Below are 17,839 nucleotides of genomic sequence, written 5' to 3' on the forward strand. Positions count from 1 at the left end.
TCACCCCGCGTGTGCTCGTGCGCCACGTCCCCGGCGACGGACGGCAGCAGCCCACGAGAGCGTCCCGCGCACTGTTCGCGCGCCTGTGTATATTGTAGAGCGCACACACTCACCCCGCGTGTGCTCGTGCGCGAGCGCGGCGCGCGCCACGTCCCCGGCGACGGACGGCAGCAGCCCACGAGAGCGTCCCGCGCACTGTTCGCGCGCCTGTGTATATTGTAGAGCGCACACACTCACCCCGCGTGTGCTCGTGCGCGAGCGCGGCGCGCGCCACGTCCCCGGCGACGGACGGCAGCAGCCCACGAGAGCGTCCCGCGCACTGTTCGCGCGCCTGTGTATATTGTAGAGCGCACACACTCACCCCGCGTGTGCTCGTGCGCGAGCGCGGCGCGCGCCACGTCCCCGGCGACGGACGGCAGCAGCCCACGAGAGCGTCCCGCGCACTGTTCGCGCGCCTGTGTATATTGTAGAGCGCACACACTCACCCCGCGTGTGCTCGTGCGCGAGCGCGGCGCGCGCCACGTCCCCGGCGACGGACGGCAGCGCGGCGCGCAGCAGCTCCACGAGGGCGTCCCGCGCACTGTTCGCGCGCGTGTCTCCGCGCGTCTTTAGCTCTTCGTTGTAGCGCTCCGCTTCCAGGTACCTGGGCAACATTTGGGGTGTTAGAACTAGTAGTTGCCGTGTGGCGTACAGCAGTACGGAATACAACAGTCGAAAAAGTTCCACTACCGACTTGGAACCGTTGAAGGCGAAATAAATACGTAGACCGGATACGAGCAGCATCGTCTTCGGCGTGACAAAGCTAGCCCTGCGGTTACCGACCCGCTTGCCCACCGTGATGACTATTGGTAGAAGATCCGAACCTAAGTCGATCTTCACCGAGCTCATAATAGAATGAAACATACTTTATAACAAATTTGGTATATTAGATAATTAGTATATTAAAAATAGGTTGCCTAAAAAAATCATGGACTGACTATTTTTAATTATTAAAAAAAAAAATGCAATTGAAAATTGCAACATCAAAATAATATTTTTTTTTAAATCTATCTTGATAGTATGACACGTATAGATTGAGAGGCGTTCCACTAAGCGACCCCAACGACCGCAACGCCTTGTCCATCGTTCCACCTATGGCCCGTGGCCGTCGTGAGCGATCACTCAATTTCATAGATAACGTCACTGTTCGCGACCACATCGCACCCACTTCACCCACAATATATAAGTGGGTGAGATTGGCTTTTTAAAAAACAAAAAATTCTGCAAAAGCGCTACATTAAATTCCCGAGAATCCATGTTGAATTAAGTTTTACTCCAATCTATGCGAAATATTTACTCACAACCCCTACAGCTGCATGTTTTCACTATGCTGCCATATTGCGAGCACATAGCTGACAGCTGACACATGACAGCGCTCGAATATGCGTTCCACTTATAAAATTTGCTTACAACGCCCGCGGCGTTTTTTACGTTAGTGGAACGGCAATTGTAGCGGTCGTGGTCGATGACATTGCGGGCTTTTAGTAGAACGCACTCAATGTGCAGCCGTTGAGTTACCTATAGTCATAAACAGGTTTGTCGATGCCAGTTATTTGACATACCTGGCAACCCAGTAAAATAATAGGCAACCCTACGACTGCACATTCTACACGTTTCATACTATCAAGTCCAAATTTTTTTTTTAAAAGGCAACCCATTTTTAATATATTATCTAATATACTAAATTTATTATAAAGTATGTTTCATTCTATTATCAGCTCGGTGAAGATCATCTTAGGTTCGGATCTTAGACCATATGCGGTTTCGACACATTCACTTGAGCCCCCCATTAATCCCGGTAACGGCAGCGGTCGCGGTAACGGTGGACCTACTTAGCGACCTATAATGGACGCACTCTTCGGCTGGACCATCACGTCACCGAACTCGAAATGGATTTAAGACTCCGGGCACTTATTTTATTTCTGTGAAGGTTTTCTGGTTCACAAGTCTCTTAATAGAAAAGTTGTGGAAATTAGCAATCTGTCAACCTTGATAGCGTATCTAATATTTAAACTCACTGACAGGTACTCCCTGAAAGTGTTATAGGTATATGCGTCAACCTAGGCACTCTCTGACGATAAGCTATACATGGAGCTACATAGGCCTTCTAAAGCGTTGTTGTGGGAGACTTTAACGTCAAAGTAGGAGCACAAGACTGTGACGAATCGAAAATCACAAGGATTGGAGCAAAGGAATCACAGTAGGCAGATAGATGTTTGTGACTTTTTTAGAGTAAAAGGGTTTTTTGATGGATTCTTTTTTCGGGAAAAAGCCATGGATGCTGCCTGAGAGCCCTGATACTGCGACGAGAAACGAGATAGATTTTGTTATGATAGATAAAAGAGGTATATTAAGTTTTATCAGTGGTAAATAGGTTTAGCACCGGTAACGACCACAGGCTGTTACGAGACACTCTGAATGTTCCGAAAGGAGCAAGCCGGCTAGATTAAATCTACTCTCCGATCTACGCTGCCCCAAAGATTACATCATCATTACAGCCTATACAGTCCACTGCTGGACATAGGCCTCCACAAGTTTACGCCAAAAATAACGTGAACTCATGTGTTTTGCCCATAGTCACCACGCTGGGCAGGCGGGTTGGTGACCGCAGTACTGGCTTTGTCGCACCGAAGACTCTGCTGCCCGTCTTCGGCCTGTGTATTTCAAAGCCAGCAGTTGGATGGTTATCCCGCCATCGGTCGGCTTCTTAAGTTCCAAGGTGGTTGTGGAACCTTGTTATCCCTTAGTCGTCTCTTACGACACCCACGGGAAGAGAGGGGGTGGCTAAATTCTTTAGTGCCGTAGCCACACAGCACAAAAATTACATGGCTCCGAGCAATTACAACTAAAACTTAATAAGCCGAAGAGATGACTTGAGATGGCCAAATCCATTTCAGGGGACCAAAACGTTAATGCGGCCTTGGTGGGCTGGCAACTGCCAACATTAAAGTGGATTAGTGGGGTTCCGGGCTACGGGAAGACAACCTACATCATCGAGAACTTCGATGAGAATGTAGAAATAGTAGCTACAACCACGGTCGAAGCTGCCAAGGACTTAAAAGAAAAACTGGCTCGTCGCTTTGGCGAAACGGCTAGGTTTAGGGTTCGCACTATAGTTTCCATTCTGTTAAATGGATTCAATGAATTAAATGCCAATTGAAAACGTTTAACGGTGGATGAAGCCTATATGAATCATTTTAGAGCCGTAGTAATGATAGCGAGGCTGTCTGGTACGCGAAGTTATACTTATCGGGGACGTCAACCAGTTGCCATATATCGACAGAGAAGTGGGACTTTTCCACCATATACTGGAGCCCCATGGACGTTGCATATGCCATCAGCGAAGTATACACAAATATCTATTCGTCCAACCGTATTGTTCTCTCCTTGAGTAGAGATATCATTAATCTCTGATACTTCTCCCACATGGGGAAAGAAGCCTATGCCCAGTAGTGGGATATTACAGGTTGAAGTGAAGCGAAATATCTATCTCAAGCGGGAATCGAACCCGCAAACCTTCGGTTGTTAGGCGCATACATGGTACACGCACCAGTATACTAGAGCGGTTGTTGATATACCCTTATACCAAATTGCAACATCAAGATAATGTAATATATAACAAATCTTACCTTGCTTGTTGTAAATAGTACATGACCAGAATGTCTGAGGTTTGTGGTTCATTGCAATCTTTCAAATACTTTATAAAAACTTCCTCTTCAAATGGTAACAAGGTAACTTGCAAGACCTTTGATAACTGACCAGTGTTGTAACAACCTGAAAAAAGGTACGATTACTCAAAACAAAGTATTTTTTTTTTATTTTGAGGTTACTACAAATTAATACGTTCTCTCAAATCTATAATATTTAGAACTTTATTCACGATAAGAAAAAAGTGAGCTGGCGCTGTCACATAGATTAGCCACGCTCTTGACCAGTTAAATCCTGATAAATTAAAAATCTGTGTTCAAATTGATAAGTTAAAGTAAGCCATTCCGACAGGCATGGGTAAGTTAAATAAAGGCGATGAGTAACTATTTTCTTAACACAACTACTGATACTATTAATTTAATATATCTTAGCTACAATGTACTTACATTTTGGAGCAAAGTGCTCCGCTGCAATGTAATTCATAAATACGCATTAAATTACTCTTAACTTATATGTCTATTAATAGATAGCGTGTTCTACTACTGATTACCCATTTTGAAAAATCAAAAAAATTGTATTTTTACATTTAGCCAATTAAAAGCGAAGGCTAGGGTAACATTCTTGAAGTAAAATTAAATCAGCTACAGATACCTTCATACTGTCAATCTACTTACCTTTATAAAAGAAATTCAACAAATGCTGTTTATGATCAACCGACGAAGCGTTTTGAACACACATCCTAATAACATCCAAAGCTTCAAACACCAACCCTCGCGCTAAATACAAATCACAGCACGACTGCCAATCATCTAACTTATCATGATCGCTAATATTTCCCCCATCTTTGACATTTTGTATCGGAGCTGGTTTCCTGACATGTAAGTATTGTAAGGCAGCCTGGGTTTTCTTCTGAGCGAGTAGTGATGATAGCACTACGTGGTGTTGCCAGTCGGATAGTGTGTTGCCAGTTAGACATTGTAGCTGATCTAGTGCAAACTGTGAATGAAGGAAATTATTTATATTCACTATCAGATTATTAACTATCAGATCCGGCTCGAAGGGCCAATGTTGGGTGCCTGAGCCTTTTTTGTTGAATATTGATAACCGCATCCGATTGTAAGAACGGTAAAATATACACTAAAATGCATGGCCTTGATTCAAATTTAATAAGATCGACGCGAACGTTAAGCTGTGTGGCTACGGCATTAAAGAATATAGCCAACCCCTCTCTTCCCATGAGTGTTGTAAGAGGCGACTAAGGGATAACTCAGTTCCACTACCATCTTGGAACTTGTGAAGCTTTGAAATACACATGCCGAAGCGCGAACTTGTGAAGGCCTATGTCCAACAGTGGACTGCGATAGGCTGAAGTGATGATGATAATAAAGTGATGAACGTGTGCGATATTGTTTAGGTGTACCGAAACACCTAAGTGTTCAGTAATAGAGTGAACAAATATAAAATATTTTATAATTCAATTGTTTTTTCTTAAAAGAAATTAGTATTGAATAAATAACTAGTCTTACGTCGAAATCCCGATGATCGAGATGCCAGAAGGCTTGCGTAGCCTTGATAGCCGTATTGCTCAATCCGAACATTGTTGGGAACTGCATCAAACGACGGATCACAGCTTCGTACCTGAATAATATGGTTATAAAGGTAGTTTATTTGACGTAACCAACAATTGTTGGTTGCAATTTTCAGCAATAAGTTTTAGCAAATTTACGGTTTATGAGAATTTAAGATTCATCACACTTGTATAATAACATAATCTGACTTAAAGATTAATTTAGAGCGAGTGTAAACTATGAGCATAACCAAAATATCTGATGTCACTATAAAATAACATGTATATATTTAAACTATTATCATTTACATGAACTAGATTCAAACATAGCTTAAATTTGACAGACTGTGCTCAGTGGTTAAAACAGATCAAAATGAAAAAGAAAATCTTAATAAAAAAATTATCAGTTTTTTTTTTAAATCTCTGATCCTTCTACATCGGGAAAGAGGCATATTTTAGCAGTGGGATATGAAAGGCTGAAGCGTAGCGTATTTTTCAATTTTAAAAACGTACCTTATATCGTCGTATAGCATGGAGTAATCCAACAGTAGATAGAGTAATAGCGAGTGTTTGTGTTCTTCGGCTATGTCAGGTAGTAGGTAGAGTCGCAGCAAGGCGTATAGCGATGGGGGAGGGTAGAGCCCGCCATTCTCACTACCCGCTTTTATCCACATCCTACCAAAATAAAATCAAAATCAAAAACAACTTTATACCAGCTTCATAGCATAAGCAGGATAGATAGGCGACTGGTAGGATTTTTCCGGTTGGTTCCGTAAACATACAATACACAAGCACAAACGCTCAGACTACGACTAACATATGTATGGCCAATACAAATGTTTGTCATGAGCATAGATCAAACCCGCGAACGCAAGCACAACAGCCAGTAATTTGACCGTTGCGCCAAAACGTCGTCAAAGATAAAAACAAACATACACATATATTTTTTAGGTAGTAGAAATGCTTGAAATTAAAATACGCCTTAGTAAAACATACACAAAAAAAAATTAATGCAAGATACGTACTGATGAACTCTATCTCCACCAAACTCATGCTCAATAAGTTGATCAATGTAGAGCAGCGGACAAGATTTATTAGCAGACTCTTCATTTGATTTTTCTTGTAGTCGGTGAAGTTTCACACGACTGTAAAAATACAACACCATTTTTTTTTAATATGATAATTTGTTTGACGTCACTTACAACATATTGCACTAAAAATAATAGTCAATAAAGTAACGGTATTCCTTTGAAGTTGTGTAAACGTAACATTATATTTAAAAAAAAAAAAACAATTATTTGTTGTATTTGTTATTTACTACATTTTATTTATCTTCGATATTTTTTTATAAACAATACTGAACTAATAAAGTTACATCAATTAAAATTTTAATAAAAATTATGGAAATCTATTAATTTCTTATCTTTAGGGATAATGAATGAACAAAACTCACCGTTTATTGTATGTAGCATCCAACTGATGAGCGGGATAAGGCAGAGCGTTGTATGAGTGTAGTCTTTCAGGCAACAAGCCCACTTGTACAAACCACTGTACTACTTGGAAATACAGGGACACTGTCCCGATACCCTTGTATTTCGTTTCCATTTCGCTGAGTGCTGATAAAAAAAGGAATTCAAATTAGTAATTAAATTTAACATGTACTATATACTATTTTACACTGCTATTACTATGTCAATAAGATAGGTATACACACCTATACCACTGAAAATTTTGGATTTTTATTACAATATTAATACATTCAGCCAACTAAGAGTTTAAGACAAAACCAACTAAAGTCAATGTAATAATAATCAAGTTTAATAAGGTCATCAAGCTTACAACTTAAACAAGTTAGATTATTATTAATTTGATATAAAAATAGTAAATCTAAATTAATTTGATTTTGAAATGTAGTCACCTTAAGTGACCGTTTGACTTTTTACTCAGAAAAAAAACCTCAGCTACATATGCACGACGCGTTGGCGCAACGGTCACAGCTCTGGTTTGTGACTGTTGCGCTGGCGGTTGCGGGTTCGATCCCCGCACATGACAAACATTTGTATTGGCTATACTTTTTGTCGTGGTCTGGGTGTTTCTGCAGTCCTGGTGAGTTTCCCCACCGTGCCTCGGAGAGCACGTTAAGCCATCGGTCCGGTTGTTATCATATACGCCTGATAGCGATCGTTACTCATAGTAGGGAATATATCCGCCAACCCGCATTGGAGCAGCGTGGTGGATTAAGCTCTGATCCTTCTTCTACGTGGGGAAAGAGGCCTATGCTCAGCAGTGGGGTAAACAGATAATAACAGGCTGAAGCGTACATATGCACAACAACCCATCTTTTAAGCACTTATTTTACAATGGTACCTCTCACAAATTGGTGGAGAGAAGCAGTTCTTATATTTAATCCGTGCATTATATACGAATCGAGCAAAAACTATTGGACAGATTTTAATGAAACTTGGTATGTAGATAGATAAAGATCTACAATCGCACATAGGCTACTTTTTATTCCCAGGGGATCAGAGATTATGCGGGTGAAACTGCGTGGCACAGCTAGTATAACATAATTCCAGCAACAAAAAAATCATGTCTAAGAAATTTGGATTATATTAGAATTGGTTTGAAAGAAATTATATCTGCAGTACAAGCATTTGAAAAACAGGTACAAACATTTTGGATATTGAAGATAACAATTTTTGAAACTTAGCTCCTTTAATCATTAAAATATTAATCATTCTGAGTTTTTCTATTGCATGGCTTAATAAAATTCAACCTACCGTCCGGTACGACAAGGTTGCAACACTTAGTGAGGACAGCGTCCAATAGTCCAGTGAGCTGAGTTAGTTGTTGGACGCAGTTTTCGAGGCAACGTAATACGTTTCTGTAACAAAAATTTAAAAGTTGCTGAGTTTGTTTAGGGCTGTAAAATACAAAATATCCACGTAGTAAAATTTAAATTTGACATAAGAAAAATGTATACAAACCGATCAGATGAGTAAGTTGTTATAGTGTTTATTTTATAATATTCAAAATACATATTAACATAAAGTGTTGTACTTGCCTATCAGGTAAAGTAGACGAAGTAAATAAAGGCGCAGTGAGTTCTTTGGCATTTTCTTTCAATTCAATAGCACGTTTCCAGCTCCAGTCCACCTAAAACCATAAAATAATTATATATATTACTAGCTGTTCCCGCGACGTCGTTCGCGTGGAATTTAACAAAACAGTTATTTTTTTCAGTTTGCCGAGTTAATAAAAAAATAAAATTCCAAAATAAAAGTAGCCTAAGTTATTCCTTATTACATCAGCTATCTGCCAGTGAAAGTCCCGACAAAATCGGTCCAGCCGTTTCAGAGATTAGCTGGAACAGACAGACAGACGACGGACGGACGGACGGACGGACGGACAGACAAAAATTGTAAAAAATGTTCATTTGGTATACATCAATATGCATTTAGTAAAAAGTGGTTATTTTAATATTACAAACAGACACTTCAATTTTATTTATTTGTATAGATAAAGAAATTATTGTTTTTAGCAAGAAAATTATGAGATGACCTACAGTAGAGCAAAAACCGATTAAGCTCCAAGCCTGATACTACATAAATATTCTATCTTTTCATGACAAGGCTTTTACCGAGCAGATAGAGGTAACTACAGTATATAAGTATTGAGATAGGGCTATATAGGATAGTAGGGATATCTTGCTCAAAATCTGGAGCAGGCCACTGGGGAAGAACCTCAATCTTACTGAATATTGCTCTCAGTAGTTTTGTGTTAATGTGTAAGGTAAACAGGTCCTGGAGAAGGTCGAGAGTAGGGGCGACATGGCGCTTGCGATGCTTCCGGTGTTGCTGATGTACGTAGGCTATGGTAACCGCTTACCATCAGGAGCTGTATGCTTATTTATTGACCTAGGCATATATAAAAAATCGTTTTATACAAATCAATAAATAATAAGTTACCAAGAACATGAGAGAGCACCCGACACCGCTGTGAGTCCCGGTCGCCCAGTCGTGTGCGCAGCGCTTTAGAAATCTTGACAGCCGAGCTTCTAATGCCACTGATAGGATAAATCGCCTTTGATCTTCCTGTAAATACACGCACTTTAATTAAAGATATCGCTTGAGAAGTTTGTACCTAAAGGGTTACTCGGCTGGTTGCACGTCTCTGCGATAAAAATAAGTCATATTTAAGCTAATATTCAATATTTACCTTGGCTATAGGTATTTTGTTTTAAAAATACTTATCACGAGTATATGTGTTCTTTCTTTTATTTTAAAGCTTTTTTTTTAAGTTGGTCAAAAAACCTAAAAAATCCGAGTCTTAAAAAAAGTAATCGTTGTTTAAAATCTTAATCGTTCATATTACTAATATAAATATATTATAATGTTTACTATATGAATTTTATACAAATATTTGTCATTAAAACTGAAACCAATTTGAATTCGTTCAACAAGATTAAATCTTGATTTGAGATTAATTTAACTAAAATTTAAAAGTGTAAGAAATATAAATCACAATTTATGATGCGGAAAATGTGAAATGCACTGTAAAAATCAAAATAATAATTGTGTTTGCAGGCAAACGAAGAAAAACAGACTTCAATTATATCGACAAGTAATACAACGTAGGTAGACGAAAAAATAGTCAAATAAATACGCATTGACAAAGATTCCTCCAAAAGTTGTAATCAGATCTCGACTAAATTTAAATGTGACCACATGATAAACATCGGCTTTCGATTAAATTTAAAATAATTAAAATCGGTACATCCAGTAAAAAGTTATGCGGATTTTCGAGTTTCCCTCGATTTCTCTGGGATCCCATCATCAGATCCTGATTTCCTTATCATGGTATCAAACTATACACACACACATATATATATATATATATATATATATATATATATATATATACGGTCGTATATATATACGGTCGAATTGAGTAACCTCCTCTTTTTTTTTAAGTCGGTTAAAAATAGAGACGAATACAAACCTGTGTGATGCAGTGTGTATCGCAATACAGCGGAGCGAGGCCAGCAGCAAGAGATACTGAATACAAGTTAGTCGGGTTTAGCAGACAAGCGGGGCCCGACGAACTGATACTGCGTATTATCTGACGCTGGACACCCACCGTGTGGATCACTGATGTCTCTGATGTGTTCAGCCAGACACAATCTATACAAATAATATTTAAAATATGGTTAAATGATTTCAATAGAAAACGTTTAAATAAAAATAAACCTCTCGACACACGTTTGCATTTCATTTATTTTATCTAATATCAGTTGGACTGAGGAACGTAAATAATTCAATTCATACTTGTAGCATTCAAATAGCAATGAATTTAACTGATTTATTTGCATTGTTGACACAGGCGATAATTAATATGGATAATGAATATAGTTGATAGGGGTCTAAAACGTTTAATTTCTTAAAAATCTCTGTCACATAATATTATAACAAGACATTGTATGCTGAATTTCTTTAATTAATACTATAACTAGACTACAGAGATCAAAAAGTAAAAAAAAATTTTAAACTACTATTTCCATTACTGTAAAAAATAAACAAACTCAAAATATTTTTCTTTGTCAAATTGCAAGTCAACTTACCATACTGTAATGAATTTGGATAGAAATGTTCTTCAAGCCTAGTGGCGTGTGAGTATGGAGACACAGATGTGGGATTAAGCCGTAGATCAAGTGTGAGGCACGATCCACGGTTAACATCCGGACATCGAGATGTACTCATAAACGCGTTGCTTTCGAGACGTTGTGTCGCTGTAAAAACAATCAGTGAGCATACTAAAAGTTAAAGCAACAAAAATTATGAATGGTAATTAAGGATAAATACAATGTACACTTTTGACTGTACGGGACTTGGTGCGATTGTCATTTTAAAATTCCCGATATTTCACAGATGAGTCAACTGTGATTATGGCGTCCGCAATGCCACCTGAATTTCGGGAAGTTTAAACCGATTATTCCTGTAAGTCAGTGGTTCTCAAATTTTTTGGTGACAGGAGACCATTTGTAAAAATGTTTGTTTTGCCACAGATCATTAACTGTTTTGTAGGAAAATATGGAGTCCTTAGTTATTCATAATTAGTTGCAGATGCAGTACTTATTTATAGCCTAGCAAGACTCAATCACTTCACACTCTGCTTTCGCAGACCATTTGGAGTGCTTACCACTGGTTAGGCACCACTCCTGTAAGTCTTTACAATAAAAGGCATTCATAAAGACAAAAAAAAAAAAAAAAATTTAAAATAAAATAAAAATAATAATAATAAATCCTTTTTTTTTTAAGGAATAGCAAAAAGGTTATTTGACATAATAGGAGACCAAAGAGCTGGAATCCACCTCGGGCAAATAATTAGTCTAGCTATTAATAAAATAAATATTATTTATTAATATAAATAATATAGTTCCCCCTTTATTATTTATTTTAATAATATTATATATTATTAAAATAAATAATAAAGGGGGAACTATATTATTTATATTAATAAATAATATTTATTTTATTAATAGCTAGACTAATTATTTATTAAAATAAATAATAAAGGGGGAAATGCTGCAAGTATCTTCGGAACCTTGCCTAAAAAGGGACTCTTTTTAAAATGATATATTTTAGTTATTGTATTATACAATATATATATTTAAGGTTTTTAGTTTTAGTTTCATTGTTCTCGTATATATTTTTAGAATTAGAAATATACTGTTATTACGTTAAGGTTATTAATATAGTAGATTTGATAAATTTCAAAAAGTTTATAAGTAAATTTGTTTTTTAAAGTTTGATTGATTTAATCGGACAAGCACAGTATCTTTGTAAATTCACGTTTCCCGATGGAATAAGTCTAATTTGAAGATACATATGTACATGCAACCACGCACTCGGTAGTTTATGTTGTCAACAGGAATAATATCTATGGGTTTATTTATATTAGTTAAGCAAAGAAAATGAAATGTAAAATATACCTGGCATTTGATCTTTGTACCACTGATCGAGATCAAACAAAAGCATTCCGTGTTGACTTCCTGCATTCCGAGTTTCTCCCCAACATTCCCATACTAATTGGCACAAATTTAACATAACTGGAAAAAAGATTTCATAACTATTATTATAAAAATCTTTAGAAAAAAGTGTGTGATGTGTGTGCAATTTACACACCGCATAAGTGAAACTTCTCAAAAGTAGCCTGTAATTGATGTTTTATAACAGGGTAATGTGAGAATATTCTATCTCATTCACTCTTAGACATTTATGTGTTGGTTTCTTTATCGTGACAAATTTTCATCGTGACTTTTAAATCACAAAGATTCTAAAGAAGTATCATTTAGAAATTTATAAAAGTGACAATAATCTTCAAAAATGTTATAGAAAATCATTAACATATGTGTAAAAAACTTGCTTATTTTTTTTAGGAAATCCATTTTGCTCATGATCACAGTATTACATAGCAAAGGTGTTTTGTTCCTTTACCTTCACTATAGTAAAATAATTGTTAAAATTGGTAGAGTTGGTTCAATAGGTAGGTAGGTAGGTAATTAAAAATATTCAGATATCGATATATTATTCAAAAAGTCAACAGAAATATGATATCAAATATACAATGAGCTTTTAATTACTCACTATCTTCTCCTTCTTCTCCGAGTGTGGAGCTGACAGAGAATGTGTGACAGGAAATGCACCTGCCTCCAATGAATTCAGATATATTATCTATTGCAGACAACTCTATTTGAAAACGGATTGTTGCCATTGAAAATTCCTGCAAAAATAATTTATTAATTATCAAGCATGGTGTATTAATCCTTATGTATAAAAATTACTTCATCATCATAATTCATACTAACAATAAGATAAACTATGTTCAGTATCCAGTACCCATTTTAGGATCGTTCAAAACAATTTTTACTCAATTTAAATTTTTTTTGCATGTCAAGGTATAAAACATTCTTATTATAGAAATATTTAAATAAAAATCTACACAATAACAGTTATAATTTTACACAATTTACTGCTAAAGGAAAATTAATAATATTCAAACATTGCGAACAAAGACCTTAAAGTTATATTTAAAATCTGTGTAAGAAAGAAATTTTTTATAATTATTAATTTTTAAGATGTTTAAACAAATTTTACCTGATATAGAGATTTAGTATCAGAAAGCAATCTCTTCCCCTGATAAGTTAAAGAATACATTACAGCTAAAGGAAATTCTTCCTCTTCAAATCTTTCTAATACTGAAAAAACTACCCACAGATAGCAAAATGCTCTTGGATCATCACACGGTTCCTGTAAGTAACAAAAAAAGTACATAAAAACATAATTCACATAAAATCTATAACAATATTGCTTATTCTGAAGGAACATTATCAGATTGGAATATATTTAAAACTAAACTTTGAACTTTTTATAATATAATGCAATTGGAATAGTTTATTTAGAAAAACAAATTAAAATAACTGAAGTTTATGGTACAGTATCTTATATAATTGACAACATAATTAAATGTGGATATTAAGCTAACTCATGAGCAATAATACAACTTTTATTTTTAATATACCTGGAATCCAAAATGTGTCACTGGCAGGCATTCCACATTAACTTGAGAAGTGAATTCCAATTCCAAATTTAAAATATTCCAAATCTGAAATGCTCCAAAATTAAATCCAACAGCTAGGCTTCCCAACTGTGGTATGTATTGGAGTACTGTCACTCTTATATGACTTTGTTTTGCTTTCATTCTGACTGTTCCATCTGGATTACAGAAGATATATTGCTCATCAAGATAAGAGTCTTCATTTAAGAGAAGTGCTAAGTGATCTTCGTTCTCAACTGCTAAATCTCTTTGACTCTCAATTTTATTCACAGCTTTTAACGGTAGGAATATGAGGTTGGCTACATTGTTTTCTCCACGTACTAGATATTCGCAACCTTCTGATATGTCCTTTAGTGCTAAAATAATAATATTAATAATAATAAAAAAATATATATGACAATTTTAAACAAATTTATAATATGTATATATAATAACAGATTAGAAAATATATACAAATACATATGAAACAAAAGTTTCATTTACATAAGTAGATACTTTTTACTATCTAAATATAATGATGGCATCTTACCCTGTATCAGACCGGCTCTGTTGAGGTCAAATATAATAATTTCACCCTTACGAGTACCAGCCATGACTAATCCATCAAAGCACATAAGAGGTCCACTCGGCAACCCATCACAAACTGCTAGTTCAGTGATCACAATATCTGTTTGTATGCATCGTAATAGTTGTGAGCCATTGATGTGAAACACACATATTAAGCTTGTTGTATCATCACATTCTAAGCTTATTATTAGTTGCTGAGAGTTATCGGTGAGCGGTGTTGGTATTTCAACAACACTTGTGACTGTGATGCGGCTACTGAAAATTTGTAATAAGACATTTTTTACTGCTTATATCTTTGTTAAGAGTAAATACATCAGTGATTTAGAGTTAAATGTAGAGTAAAAACTATTTAAGTTTAATAATAGAGAATAATTTTATTGTATACCAGGAGAAAAAAAAAATAGTAAAAATTAATGAAAGATAATATCGATAAAGGTCTTATCCATAAAGAATTTAGAAAATGATCAATATCAGATAATCTTTCGGTATAGGACACAAATTAAAACATAGATTTCGTACCTAATTCCATTTCCAAAAGTCCGTGCAGCTATTTTCAAACCATTTCTCAAATCAACAACACAAAACTTTGGTCCAAGAGCGAGCCAAGCATACTTAGTATCGCGGAGAATACCTCCCAAAGGTGTTTTATCTGAAATAAATTACAATGTCATAAATAGCATGGTTTTATTTAAACTGCTGTTTATGTAAATGTTTTGATAACGTACCTAAAGAATCATCAGTCGGTTGTAAAAAACTAAACACAGCGGATGAAAGACTAGTCGTTTTAACAATTGAAAACACACTTTCTTGTAATTTTTGCATTATTTCACGATTTATAAATTAGAATACTATTATTAACATTAAAATAGGAACGGCTTTTCAATGTTCTAAAGGTTATGCGACATTGTATTTTCATTTAATTTTATTCTATTTAGAATCACTAGGTTATTGTAACGTAAAAAAATTACAGCTTAACTTATATCTACATTAAATTAGACAAAATAATGATTATTATTAACGAATTACTGTTCTTTGATGTAAAGTTCGGTAAACGCGGTGTAAATTTAATTTTGACCTAACACTGACAGCATTATGACTTTGACACTTTGCAAAAAAGACCCTTGTCTTTTCTTTGAAAGTATTATTATCCGTTCATCGTAACTTGACGCGTAATCTGATTGGTAGCACTGAAATTTGCAGTGTTGCATGTGTTTATACGAAAAGCGATCCCGAAATGTAGGGACAAGTCTAAAGAACCGGAATAGCATGTACATATATCTACAAGTAAGGGCATTAATTTCGTAATTCACTGTTACTACGATTACTACTGACGTACTTTTAAGTATACACAAGACTTATTAAGTGTGTGAAACATAATTAAAAATTTAAGTAGTGATTAAACTAATTTATTCACAAGATTTCATTTCTTATTTACAATTCTTGCTATTTTATTAGTTTAACCTCTACTTAAATTTTTGGATTTTTCCCACAACTCGGTGATAGTGTACTCTTTAAAATTATTCATACATCACTAGGAGCATTCAGGATAAATTAAACAAAACAGGGTAAAAAATAACCACTTTAATAATAATTATGATCAATAAGGTGTAAAGGAATCATATCTTCTTCAATGTTGCTTGAATGCTCACTGTCACTATCACTTTCTTCACTACCAACCCACAATAAAAAGCGATCGCTTCCTTCGTCTATTATTTTATCTTTAAGTATGTAATCATCTTCAATTTTTATTACATGAGAGCACTCTTTTTTCCAAATATCATTGCTTATTGAGCCAAATGATTCTCGTATAAGTGATTCCACTTGATCATCCCTCTGGCCCACATTTTTTTCTGCAAACCGTCTCTTCATTACACTCCATACTAATTCGATCGGATTTAAATCTGCATGATATGGGGGCAGTCGTAAAACATCATGACCATGTAATTTTATTAATTCGTCGGCTTTATATATAGGCTCTGGTTTATTTTTTTTAATTAATTCATACAAAACATTTTTTGTCAAATTTGGTGAAAACAACAGCCCCTTGTTTTGAAGCCACTCTACCATATCTGCTTTGAGGCTTGTCATATTAGGGCTTTTATTTGTTTGCACAGTATGATATGGGGCATTGTCCATCACAATCACACATTTAGGTGGCAGGTTTGGTAAAACTTGTTTTTCCAGCCATTTTATAAAGTTATCGCTATTCATGTCGTCATGGTAGTCGGATGATTTTGTTTGCGATTTGAATAGCAGTAATGCTTTATTAATGAAGCCATCTGTAGTTCCTGCGTGTGCAATTATCCATCGCCTACCCATACCATAATCTCTGACCAATGCACCTTCTTCAGACTCTGACTGCCAACATTTTTGCACACTATATGACGAATGTATAAAAGTTTCGTCTAAATAAACTATAGTCCGCCCCTCTTCTCGGTATTTTTTAATTTCACTTAAATAATTAAATCGCCAGGTAGCTATATCTGTTCGCTCCACTAACATTTTTCGTTTTGATTGACACTTTTTATATTTATATCCAAGTTGTTTTAATATTTTCCATAGTGTAGTACGCCCACCTTCAAAATTTATTTCCTCTCGTAATTCGACAAGTAATTTGTTTAATGTAGGGATTTCTTTTCTTACAGCGTAAAATGACATAATTTTTTGTCGAATTGCACTAGCATCGAAGTCATCAATCTTGATCTTCTTATCGCGATTTGGTCGCGTCTTTCCTGGTGTCGTTACTTTTGACGGACCAGGCACACCCGAAACAGAACTGGACTCTCTTTCTTGTCTCAAAATCCTGGTCACAGTAGATTCGGATACATCTGTAATCATCAAAAAAAATAAATAATAATGCAATTTTATTTTACTAGATACTTAGTTTATAAAATTAGAATATTTTAGTAAAGCGACGTTTTAAGCATATTTGATTACTTACGAGTAATCAAATATGCTTAAAATGCAGATCACGACAAACTTAAATGAGCCTCGATTCAAGTTGGTAAATTACTTCCTTAAATAGGTACAAATAGGTTAGGTTATTATATTATTGTTAATTTTAGTATCATCTATGAAATGAGATTAAAGAAATTAATAAAAAAAATGTCTCGCCACTATGGGCTAATTATCTTTTTAACTGGTAACCCTATAAAACATACCGGTCATGGCGGCAACTCGGGCACGAACTTGTTGCAATGGAATAATCAGCTTGTTCTCAGTCTTTTCTTTCTCACAAAATGCGTAAACTTGAAGAATAGTTTGTCTTTTAACACTTTTTACCACCTTCGGCATTTTTAACACTCAGATTAACTTATTATAAACCAAAAGAGCACACAAACAGCAAGCTATCAAACTGAAAGTAAGATGGCGACTGAGGAAACAGTGCTACCAATTAGTCAC

The 17,839-nt window shown here is 35.7% G+C and overlaps 2 protein-coding genes across 2 annotated transcripts in view; both read right to left on the reverse strand.

Annotated features, from left to right (window-relative positions):
• The window catches only part of LOC123659852 (protein ELYS), a 40,926-nt gene extending 25,667 nt beyond the window's left edge, over positions 1-15,259 (reverse strand). Inside the window, exons 1-19 of the mRNA XM_045595018.1 lie at positions 15,163-15,259; positions 14,957-15,086; positions 14,400-14,692; positions 13,835-14,226; positions 13,411-13,563; positions 12,901-13,036; positions 12,246-12,362; positions 10,875-11,042; positions 10,256-10,437; positions 9,223-9,348; positions 8,319-8,410; positions 8,035-8,138; positions 6,708-6,870; positions 6,280-6,399; positions 5,768-5,929; positions 5,214-5,325; positions 4,362-4,683; positions 3,669-3,813; positions 486-643 (exon numbers count right to left, since the gene is read on the reverse strand). Of these exons, the coding sequence (XP_045450974.1) occupies positions 486-643; positions 3,669-3,813; positions 4,362-4,683; positions 5,214-5,325; positions 5,768-5,929; positions 6,280-6,399; positions 6,708-6,870; positions 8,035-8,138; positions 8,319-8,410; positions 9,223-9,348; positions 10,256-10,437; positions 10,875-11,042; positions 12,246-12,362; positions 12,901-13,036; positions 13,411-13,563; positions 13,835-14,226; positions 14,400-14,692; positions 14,957-15,086; positions 15,163-15,259 (3,172 nt within the window). The remainder of the gene's footprint in view (positions 1-485; positions 644-3,668; positions 3,814-4,361; positions 4,684-5,213; positions 5,326-5,767; positions 5,930-6,279; positions 6,400-6,707; positions 6,871-8,034; positions 8,139-8,318; positions 8,411-9,222; positions 9,349-10,255; positions 10,438-10,874; positions 11,043-12,245; positions 12,363-12,900; positions 13,037-13,410; positions 13,564-13,834; positions 14,227-14,399; positions 14,693-14,956; positions 15,087-15,162) is intronic.
• Positions 15,260-16,003: 744 nt separating this feature from the next.
• On the reverse strand, positions 16,004-17,839 carry LOC123659712. Its single transcript, XM_045594897.1, has 2 exons — positions 17,599-17,839; positions 16,004-17,265 (listed from the first exon to the last, which is right to left on the reverse strand). The coding sequence occupies exons 1-2, from the start codon at positions 17,729-17,731 to the stop codon at positions 16,019-16,021; spliced, it is 1,380 nt and encodes a 459-aa protein (XP_045450853.1). The 5' UTR covers positions 17,732-17,839; the 3' UTR covers positions 16,004-16,018.

Source organism: Melitaea cinxia, chromosome 14 (assembly GCF_905220565.1).
Source record: "Melitaea cinxia chromosome 14, ilMelCinx1.1, whole genome shotgun sequence".
NCBI lineage: Eukaryota > Metazoa > Arthropoda > Insecta > Lepidoptera > Nymphalidae > Melitaea > Melitaea cinxia.

Coding starts and splice junctions, on each gene's coding strand:
- LOC123659712 (XM_045594897.1), bottom strand. CDS start 17,731: ATGCCGAAGGTGGTAAAAAGTGTTAAAAGACAAACTATTCTTCAAGTT. Junction 17,266..17,598: donor CCGAGTTGCCGCCATGACCG/GTATGTTTTATA, acceptor TGATGATTACAG/ATGTATCCGAATCTACTGTG.